This window comes from Ovis aries, chromosome 3 (assembly GCF_016772045.2).
Source record: "Ovis aries strain OAR_USU_Benz2616 breed Rambouillet chromosome 3, ARS-UI_Ramb_v3.0, whole genome shotgun sequence".
Taxonomy (NCBI): domain Eukaryota; kingdom Metazoa; phylum Chordata; class Mammalia; order Artiodactyla; family Bovidae; genus Ovis; species Ovis aries.
The window spans coordinates 59922451-59933470 of record NC_056056.1 but is presented as its reverse complement, the minus strand read 5'-3'; the positions used below and the strand labels follow the sequence as shown (position 1 = coordinate 59933470).

The 11020-nt window shown below is 45.4% G+C and overlaps 1 protein-coding gene across 1 annotated transcript; it reads left to right on the top strand.

The window, feature by feature from the left end:
• Positions 1-5998: 5998 nt before the first annotated feature.
• On the top strand, positions 5999-10613 carry IL36RN (interleukin 36 receptor antagonist). Its single transcript, XM_027966770.2, has 5 exons — positions 5999-6044; positions 6227-6282; positions 7615-7700; positions 8674-8801; positions 8976-10613. The coding sequence occupies exons 2-5, from the start codon at positions 6254-6256 to the stop codon at positions 9198-9200; spliced, it is 468 nt and encodes a 155-aa protein (XP_027822571.1). The 5' UTR covers positions 5999-6044; positions 6227-6253; the 3' UTR covers positions 9201-10613.
• The last annotated feature ends 407 nt before the right edge of the window (positions 10614-11020 follow it).

Genomic DNA, 11020 nt, shown 5'->3' with positions numbered 1-11020 from the left:
GAGGGCAGTAAGCAGGTGTCTGTGGGTTTGTGCCAAGTGTCTACCATGCTTTTCACAGCCTCTGTCTCATCCACTCCTCGTGACAACCCAGTGAAGTGGCTATTACTCTGTTTTTATAGAGAAACAAAAAGGTGAGATGAATCATCACATCAGAGAGAAGAAACAAATTCCCAAGGCCACGTAGCTGCTGCTGCTGGTGGTAGTGATGATATAGCTGACGTTTAAGCATCTACTATGTGCCTGGCGGGCTTCCCAGGTGGCTCAGTGATAAAGAATCTGCCTGCCAATGCAGGAGACGCAGGTTCGATCCCTGGGTCTGGAAGATCCCCTCAGAGAAGGAAATGGCAACCCACTCAGTATTCTTGCCTGGAAAATTCCATGGGCAGAGGAGCCTGGCAGGCTACAGTCCATGGAGTCACAAAGAGTTGGACACGACTGAGCAACTAAGCATGCCTGCATGAGTGTGCCTGGCACTCTTAAGCACATCACATACATTGACTCATTTAAGCTCAACAACCTAGGTAAATACTATTTTTATTCCTGTTCCACAGATGAGGACTTCAAAACACAGAAAGATTCAATAATTTGATCAAAAATACATGCTGATAAGTGACACATTTAGGACCTGGATCCAGAGTGTCTTGACCAGACTTCAGCAAACGTTTTCTCTCACAGGTCAGGTATGAAGTAACTTAGGTTTTGCAAGCTACGTAGTGTCTGTCACAAATATTCAATGCTGTTCATTGTAGTACGGAAGTGTTCATAGACTGTTTAAGCAAATGAACATGACAGTGTTCCAACGAAACAAAGAGTGGGCCCATCTTAGCCCACAGGCCAAAGTTTGTCCACCTGGGGTCTTAGCTGTTACATCAAGAGAATGAAGAGTCAAAGGCATCAATACAGAGTAAAGTAAGAAAGAGAAGAATGAATGTCATCTATTAACACATATACATGGAATCTAGAAAAATGGTACAGATGAACCTATTTGCAGGGCAGGACTAGTAACACAGATGCAGAGAACAGACTTGTGGACATAACAAGGGAAAGAGAGGGTGGGATGAATGAGAGAGTAGGACTGACATATATACACTGAAGTGAAGAGTGAAAGTGTTGGTCACTCAGTCATGTCTGATTCCTTGCAACCCTACAGTCTGTAGCTCGCCAGGTTCCTCTGTTCATGGGACTCTTTAGGCAAGAATACTGGAGTGGGTTGCCATTTCCTCCTCCAGGGGATCTTCCCGATCCTGGCTTGCACCCTGGCTTCCTGAATTGCAGGCAGTTTCTTTACCATCTGAGCCACCAGGAAAGCACCTATATACACTACCACCTGTAAAATAGCTAGTGGGAAGCTGCTGTATAGCACAGGGACCTCAGCTCAATGCTCTGTGGCGACCTAGAGGGATGGGATAGGAGAGTGGGAGGGAGGTTCAAGAGGGAGGGATATATGTATACGTGTAGCTGATTCACATTGTTGTATAGCGGAAATTAACACACAGTTGTAAAGCAATTAGGTTCCAAAAAAAAGTTTTTAAAAAATCTCTGAGAAATAAAATCATAATTGTGAACAAAATGTTAGGCAATTATCTGGATTTTTTTCTACATGATACAATGTGTAATTTACTCAATGTCAATGCATCATCATTCATCGAAGGTGTTAAGTGCCTAGAATATGCCAATGAAGAAAATAGAAAACATCTCCCTTTGAATGAGTTTATTTTCCAACAGGATTGGCAGGGGAGCTGATAAGCAGTACACCCAAATTGTTCAATGTGCTTACAAGTGGTGAGTGCTGTGCAAAGAAACGGAGCATGGAAAGGGGAATTGGAAGTAGGAGAGAGCAGTTTAGGGTGGTGAGTGTAAGTCTTGTTGAGAAGGTGACAGTCTAGCAAAGACTTTAAAGAGTAAAAGAGTGAGACATGCTGATGTCTTGGAGAAGAGCTTTCCATGTTGAGAGAATGGCCAGTGCAAAGGCCCCGAGGCAGGGACATGCTTCACTTGTTCAAGAAAGAGCAAGAGGTTCCTGTGCCTTGAATGTACTGCATGGAGTGGTGAAAGGATGAGGTCAAGAGTTAATGAGGGCCTGATTTTGTGGAGCTTTGAAAACATGGCCAAGTCTTTTCTTTTACTCTCGGAGACTCTGGAGCAGATGGGCTGTGATCTGACTCGAACTATGAAAAAGATCACTCTGACTGCTGTGCTGTGTTTTGGGCTCAATAGCTTTGGATTCAGGTTTCCTGGGCTTCATTCTGACTCTAATATTAATTATAGGTACAGTATCAGATGACAGTTAATCCTTCTATTCTTGGTTTCCACATCCATGAATGAGACATAATAATTATGATATTAACCACCCAGGGCAGCTCTGAGCACAAAATGAGAACATTCAGGCCAACCACTAAACATAGTTCTTGGCACATAGTGAACATCAAATGAATATTGGCTATTTTAATTATTGTTTAATTTATCTTACTAATAAAAATGACCATTTTGCTATAATAAGCTGTTTGTGAATGTGTGCTTACCTAGTAGTACAGGTGTGTACTCTTACACTGTTTGAATCCTCATCTCCCCATGAAGGACAGGATCTGCACTCACCTCCAGGGCACTGCCACTCAAAGGTAGTAAGAAGTCTCCACTGGGAACATTACCCTTCTGCAAGCTGGGACAGCCTCTGGGCACCTCCATGGTCCATAAGATGTTACAGACAGACACAAATGAACTTTTTGGCCAACCCAATATTTTCTTTAGTCACTAAATCCAGTTCACACTCAAAGGAAGGAGAATTAAGCTCCACTTCTTAAAGGGTGGAGTATTAAAGAATCTGTGTATATATTTGAAAACCACAACACATGGTGTGTGAATCTGGGGCAAAGGAACATTGTTTTATATAATGCCAGTTTAATTTTCAAAAAATCCAAAACATGACTTTCACACAAACATACAGTGAGCATGTATCAAAGATATATCATTATTAATAAGTGAAGGAACTGGAAGGATGATAAAGCTGATTCAAAGGGTAAGTCAAGGAACAGAAGCTTATATGATCAATCAGGAAAGAAATGGTGGAATGGATTGGCTTAAATTAAAAAAAAAAAAAAACCCTGCTTAATGAATTGTAAAGCAACACAACTATACCCAGACCAAAGCAGTCAATTCTAAAGGAAATCAGTCCTGAATATTCATTGGAAGGACTGATGCTGAAGCTGAAACTCCAATACTTTGGTCACCTCATGAGAAGAGTTGACTCATTGGAAAAGATGCTGGGAAAGTTTGAAGGCAGGAGGAGAAGGGGATGACAGAGGATGAGATGGTCAGATGGCATCACCGACTTGATGGACATGAGTTTGAGCAAGCTTTGGGAGCTGGTGATGGACAGGGAAGCCTGGCATGCTGCAGTCCATGGGGTCACAAAGAATTGGACATGACTGAGCACGTGAACTAAACTGACAACTGGTACCTTTTAGGACTATCTTTTCCATCAGGCAGAAATTATTTGCAACTTATCAGTCTTCTCTTAGTTCACATCTAACTTCACGGAGTCTGATAATCTAACCCATGGTAATTAATAAGTCAAACAAAGACGGACTTTCCCCAGAGAACTGTGCAATTGTTGATGGGATTGTTTGACAATGCTCCAGTACAACACCAAGAGCACATACCATTATCATTGTGTTTTATTTTCAAGTTCGGAAAAGTTTTCTTAGCAGGGATTTGCTTTATATTTCTTTCTTTCTTTCATTTTCTTGGTTCATCCATCCATTGCCCCATCCATTCACTCTGTATCACCCCCTTGTTATGCACAACACTCTGGATGTTCTGGGCTTCCCTGGCAGCTCAGAGGTTAAAGCGTAAGCGTCTGCCTGGAATGCAGGAGGCCCAGGTTCAATCCCTGGGTTGGGAAGATCCCCTGGGGAAGGAAATGGCAACCCACTCCAGTACTCTTGCCTGGAGAATCCCATGGAGGGAGGAGCCTTGTAGGCTACAGTGGGACACGACTGAGCGACTTCACTTCACTTCACTGGATGTTCAGCATCATGGAGGCGAGGGGAGGGGGACCACATACTGGCTTCATTCTTTATTAGCAGAAGGAGGAGGGAGCTTGATGAAGCACCATGGCAGCGTCCTGTGGTCACACAGGTGCAATTCACTAGAGTCAGGGGATCATAGGGAGCAAACTAAGCAGTTGGCATTTTACCTTTTTAGAAGAAACAAAACCTTTTTCTCACTTTGCAAATGAAAGCCTGTTTGCGTAAAGTCATTTTGCCTATTGGCCAACTCCTTCTGCAGTGCCTTTTTTTGTTTTGCTCTTTTTTGCAACTACTTGCACAAATAGTGTCTTTTCTATTTGGCCAATTTATGGCCAACATAATAATTTTTACATAAAGCTCTAATTTTCTGAAAGGTGTTTATCACAGTAGTGGCATTATGAGTGATGAATCATTTTTCTACCCTTTGAACCAAGTGATATTTTATTTATTTTTGAACATTTTAAGGACATTTTAGTCCATTCCTCTGAGAACAATATTTTTTAAAAATATATGACTTAACAATAAATGGTTTTCTGTGGTGCTCAAGACATAATTAAATTGTTATTATGCACTGACCCTTACCTTTCATTTAGATCCATTACACGGAGCATATGGAAGGATTAAAACTTCATGAAATGTCATACAATCACACATTATTTTATCAGTTATGTACTGAAGAAAGAGCAATAATAGATGGCCTAAACTAGATTTTATTTTCAAGGGAAATAATCAGACACACAAGCAAAGATGTTGATACAAAGATGTTTGTCACTGAAAGATTTTCAATACACATTATGATAATAACAACAGCTAATAATAATTGATTGCTGTAATTAAATGATGTTGCATAGAAATACTCTGCAGCTATTCAATATTCTGATATCATTATGTCAGTCAGTGAAGTTTCTCAGTTGTGGTCTGACTCTTTGCAATCCCATGGACTGTAGCCTACCAGGCTCCTCCATCCATGGAATTTTCCAGGCAAGAATACTGGAGTGGGTTGCCATTTCCTTCTCCAGGGGATCTTCCCAACCCAGGGATCAAACCCAGGTCTCCTGCATTGCAGGCAGACACTTTACCATCTGAGCTACCAGGGAAATATATCACTATACTTGATATGAAAAGAGATTCTGCTATTTTGCCTACATGACTAAAGCGAGTTGAAAATAGCGTAGGCAGCTCAGACAGTAAAGAATCTGCCTGCAATGTGGGAGACCTGGATTCTTTCCCTGGGTTGCACAGATCCCCTGGAGGAGGGCATGGCAACCCACTCCAGAATTCTTGCCTGGAGAATTCCCATGGACCGAGGAGCCTGGCGAGCTACAGTCCATGGGGGTCACAAAGAGTCGAACAGGACAGAGAGACTAAACAGAGCATATCTGGGATGCAACATGAGTAAAGTGATGGTTACAGGTATGTATGTGCAGAGGAAAAACTGTTGTTCTTAGTTTGCTGATGATACACAAGGTGGAGACGAGAATTCTTTTTTTTTTTTGTCAATCTGAATTTTCAGGTTTTTCTACAATGAATATATACTCTTAACAGTACCTAAGCAGGCGAGCTCCACCTCCAGCATTTTCCACAGTCTTGGCAAAGGCAGACAGGAAAGGAGGAAGAAGGGAAGGAAAGGAGGGAGGAAATGAAAGAGGGAGAGAAGGAAGGAGGGCAGGGAGAAAGGAGGAAAGGGGGTTGTTCTAGCTCACTGCATGTTGCCCTTGGGTCTGGCAGGGCCAGATGTCTAGGAGCTCAGTGATCACAAAGGGCTGGAAAGCCCCTGGAAGTTCTTCAGAATTGCTCGAAGAAGAGACTGTTTCCAAAAGTTTTCTTCTCTGAGCGAGATAATGAGCGGCAGGTGTTTCTGGAAGCTTAAGGTAGTATGAAATCACTCTGGAAATCCTGCTCCTCCCGAGACCGAGGCAGTTTCAGGGGCCCCTCCCTAGGGATCATTAAAAGGGCTGAGGCAACCTTGGAGGAGTAGGCAGACAGCTCCGTCAGGAGAAAGGAGTGATCAAAGGTGTCCTCTGGGGAACTGGGCCTCTCCTCTCCTGACCCCAGACCTAGAATTCCCCTGCTCCTTGGAGGCTCTTCTCATGCCAGGGCAGAGGGTCAAGGGGGGAGGTGGGGAGGGCTCAGGGGGCCCAGGTCCCCTGCAGCTCAGCCTCCATTTCCACCTAAGATTTTCTGTTATCTCAAAATAGGAGAGTCTACACACTGGGAAGCTCAAGATGGTCCTGAGCGGGGCGCTGTGCTTCCGGTGAGTATCTGAGCCTCTGACTGATTCGTGTCCAGTGGGAAGGGGCACGAGTTCTGGGTAGACCTGTTGTCCAGTCTTTCCACTGAGGGAGTGCTTGGGATTGCCTACAGTGGGGGTGGCTAGAAAGGTGTGAACGGGCACTTACCTCCTTGCCTTTAGACCATCTCTTCCAGCCTCTCCAGAGTGGGGCAAGCTTCCCTCTTGGGGGTTACCTGATGAGAAAAGAGCTGTGGCCTTGTCCATCGTAATGAGAAAGGCAGTTAGGAGCTTGGATCCCTACTGTTACCTACCATCCCCACCCTCCGATGTGGTGAAGTGAAGTCAATTCAGGCACTACTTCCTTATTGCCCTTTGGGACAAAATAGCATTAGCAAAACTCTTCTGTCAGTCTGTCTGTCCACTGGCCTGTGCTGAGTCAGGTGCTCCACTCCGGACTTGGAACAGTGAGTGAGAAGACTCTTGCTCTCACCGAGCTCAGGGTCTAGTATAGCTTGCCCCTCAAGAGAAGCCAGTCTTATGAGTGGCTTTATACAGTGGTGCTCTTTGGTCAAGGAAATGTGTTAAATTGGCTTTCTATGTCCTCTTCGAAGAGGATTGTAGCACAACTCAGCATATTAGTTACTTTGAAGTAGAGATTTCTTTGTGTTTAGCCAAAATTTAGCCAATTTGTATATAGCATACTTTTTTCCCCCACATGATATCTGGAAGAAACCCCTTCAGAATACATTTTTCACCTCACAAGATGTCAGAAAATCAACTGAGATTGTAAATGTGAATTAAATTTGAAAAGCAAAATGAAAGAATTTTAAATGTAAAGAAAGCCTTCACATAGTAGGGACTATATAGGCAAGTGGATATATTAATAAATGCACCAAGCAGAAGAAGTAAAGGTAGAATTTGATCAAGGCACATTTTAACCTTGAAAAGGCCTGAACAGCATCTATCCCACCTTCTTAGTTTAGCAATGAGGAGACTCAGGCCCAGAGAGAGTGAACCATCTGTCTATTGTGATGATGGTGGCAGAGCCAGGGTGAGAACCCAGGACTCTGACCCACAGTTTAGTTTCCTTTCCAATGTAGCACATGAGAGTCCGGTTAGTGTAGAAAAGATTGCAGAGGGTGAAGGAGAAAGTCCCAGACTCAGATGGGAGGCTGAGGTGTTGTCCCAGTGATAGGCATGCGCCCCCAGGGGTGGGAGAGAACGCTGTGCCATTACTTCCGGCTCAGTGGGAAGAGAGGGCGATAGTGCCTGAGACTGGGGGAGTCTCGGGAGCCCAGGTAAGCTGGAGCAACCCCTCCCCTAACTGAGTGTCATCCTGTCCTGATATTTCAGAATGAAGGATGCAGCATTGAAGGTGCTTTACCTGCATGATAATCAGCTTCTAGCCGGAGGCCTACAAGCGGGGAAGGTCATTAAAGGTTGGTGGCCAAAACCTGCCCCCACTTCCCTAGGTCTCTATGTGCTCAGAGGGAGGGGTTCTGAAGAGGGCTTAAAAACACTGGCACAAACCTACAGACCTGACACAGTAGATAGGGCGTCAAAAAACCAGGCTCTGAGCAAGGACAAATGAAGTACCACACTTTCCAGAATGGCGCCATGCACCGGAAGCCTCTATATAGAGGTGGGATTCTTTTCCAAGATGGCTGTTTTGTCATTTCCTCGGTAGGTGGAGCTGCGTCCAACAGCCCTTTTCCTGGTAGCCTTTGCTGAGGACAGCACTAATGCAGGCTGTCTAAATCTTTACTCCCATGGAGAGGGGGTTTCTGTCTCTTCACTCTGGGTCCCCTTGGCTCTCTGAGGGTCCTTGGTCACTCAGAGTGGTGGGACTCAGAGGGGCAGGTGGCACCATCTGACTTTGTGCTCACAGTGTGTCTGGGCCTGCTCACTAAGCAGCGCACACCTGGAACACTCTTACCAGGTGTTAGGGCTAGGTAGAGCTCTCTGTGAGGGTGTGTGTGTGCGAAGGAGAGGGAGAGAGAGAGAGATGGAGGAATTATACAGAGAGGAATAAGACCTTTTCCTGATCTCAAGACTCTCACAGGAGGGTAGAAAGATATCCAAATAACTTTAATTGGGAGTTTTATCAAGACAGGTTACAAAAAAGTCTGGAGGGTCAAGGGGCATTGAAAGAGGTGATCAAATTTCCCTTGGGGTTTGAAGTTTTGACCCTGGACAAGGGAGTGGATGTGGGGGTGGAAGATAGTATCATCTTCATGGTCCTATGTGTCTTGACGTTCACTGGACCACCTTACGAGACCACCTTTCTCTACATGACAGCTGCTATGAAGCTCCCCTTCTGTCCAGCTGTCGGGGAGGGTATCTGATACAGCCTACAGTGGGGGAGAGGGAGGAAGGGCAGTCAAAGTTCCCACATCCCCTTCCTTCCTCTAGGTGAGGAGATCAGCGTTGTCCCCAATCGGTCTCTGGATGCCAAGCTTTCTCCAGTCATCTTGGGCGTCCAGGGTGGGAGCCAGTGCCTGTCGTGTGGGACAGGACAGGAACCAACCCTGAAACTAGAGGTGGGTTCTGTCGGGGCAGCCTCACCACTCTCTGGCTTCACTAAGTCAAAGATGCTGCTGCTGCTGCTGTGGCTGGGGCACCTCTCCCTCGCAGCGTTCTGTTGATCGCGGTTCTGCCTCCTTATGTTCTACCACTTGCTCCTGTCCCTCACCTGTCGTGCCCTCTGTCTGCAGCCAGTGAACATCATGGAGCTCTACCACAGCGCCGAGAAGTCTAAAAAATTCACCTTTTACCGCCGAGACACGGGGCTCACCTCCAGCTTTGAGTCAGCTGCCTACCCAGGCTGGTTTCTTTGCACGGTGCCTGAAGCTGACCAGCCTCTACAGATCACCCAACTCCCAAAGGACCCCAGCTGGGACGACCCCATCACCGACTTCTACTTCCAGCAATGTGACTAGGGCAGCGTGTCTCCAGGGCTCCCTGCAGGCCAGCTCTGGCAGGGGTGGAGGTGTCGGAGGACACCCGTGGCGTCACTCTGCCTCTGACTCTGCTCTCACGGCCCCCACTTTTGAGGGCTGGGCATATGCCAGTCTTCCTGCACTTGTTTCCCAGTTTGGGTAAATCCTTCTGAGATCTGGGGCTTTCTACAGTTTCCTCTTCTGCTGATTGGCACTACTGGTGTGAATCCTTGAAAAAGCCCCATGAAATACACCTGTCATGAGTCAGGGTCAGGGGAGTGGTGGGAACCCTCCATGCTTTGTGATAAACTACCTGGTAGCTGTTAGCCCCACAGGGCAGCGCATCTCTGGTTGAGCCTATCAGGGCCACCAGCCTGCCACACGAGGGCCCCACTGTGCAGAAGAGGGAGAGTGTTCATAGAGCTGAGGACTCAGACCCCGCCCCCTTCTCTTTAACTCAGCCGCCATCATCTGCTGCCTTTTCCATCTCTGCCTTCATGTTTCAACCATGAATGGGAGAGGGTAGTGGTGTCTGAGGAAGTGGCTCCAACTCAGAAGATGGAAAAAGGGCATGTCATACCTTTTGAAATACAAGGTACGATTAAAATCCAAGATACTGATGTGTCTTCACACGGAAAGATGCTCACGACATATTGAGCAAGAAAAATGAGTTACAAAGTAGCATATCTTATAACTGCAATTTAATGAAAAAAAAAACCTATTTATATATATTTCTGCATAGAAACAAAAGTCTGAAAGAGTTGACTTCCATTTTAGCAATGTCAGGGTAATGCTATTAGAGGTGATTTTTCTTTCCTTCTTTTTATTTATCTGTATTTTCTAATTGTTCTACAATGAAGCTGGAGTGACTGATGATTCCCAGTCGCTTGGTATTCATGCCCCACCTCTGTGCTCCCTCCCACATTCAACCACAGTTGTTTCCATGACCAATAGAACACAACAGAATGTTATGTTCTATTAACAACACATAACAACACAATGTTATGTAGCTTGTTAGATTAAGTTATAAAAGACGCTGTGGCTTCTATCTTGGTCTGTTTCTTTGTTCACTTGCTCTGGGGGAAGCCACCTGCTATGTGTGAGCAGCCCTATAAGGAGACCCAGTGGTGGAAAATGAAGGCTCCTGACAATGGCCACACAAGTGACCTTGACAGTAGCTCTGCCTCCAGCCCAGCTAGGCCTTCAAGTGCTGCACCTGTGAGTGACTGTAACCTAGTGAGCTACTGAAGCAGAACCACCCAGTGAAGCTCAGCCCAGTCCTTAGGAACCCTGAGAAAATAAGTGTTCCTGCTTTATGTTGTTAAGATTTGGGGTCAGTTCACCTGTTATCCAGCAATACATGACTAGTATGGAGGGGAAGAGAAATAAATCATAATGTTATTATGACTGCAATTTTCTCGAGTATTTTTATTGCCCTGCTCAAAATGAACACCAGTCCCTTTATTTCCCCAAATATGAAACTTAAAAAGCTGATCAGGGATGTCCCTCATGGTCCAGTGGTTAAGAATCTGCTTTGCAGTGCAGGGGACAAGGGTTCGATCCCTGGTTGGAGAACTAAGATCCCACATGCTACAGAGAAACTAAGCCCCTGTGCCACAACTACCGGAGCCCAAGTGGCATGACTCGAGAGTCTGTGTACTGCAATGGAACATCCATGTGACATAACAAAGTCCCGAGTGTGGCAACCAAGACCCGACACAGCCGAGTATAACAAATAGATATATATTTAAAGCTGACCATACTAAATTGGTTGAATATTCTGTTTCCGCAAGGTTTAGATCTTTCTCAACTACCTTTGC

Bases quoted from the DNA above. Each gene is read 5' to 3' on its own strand.
- IL36RN (XM_027966770.2), top strand. From the start codon at position 6,254: ATGGTCCTGAGCGGGGCGCTGTGCTTCCG. The intron at 6,283-7,614 runs GTGAGTATCTGA...CTGATATTTCAG, and splicing joins AGCGGGGCGCTGTGCTTCCG to AATGAAGGATGCAGCATTGA. The intron at 7,701-8,673 runs GTTGGTGGCCAA...TCCTTCCTCTAG, and splicing joins AGCGGGGAAGGTCATTAAAG to GTGAGGAGATCAGCGTTGTC.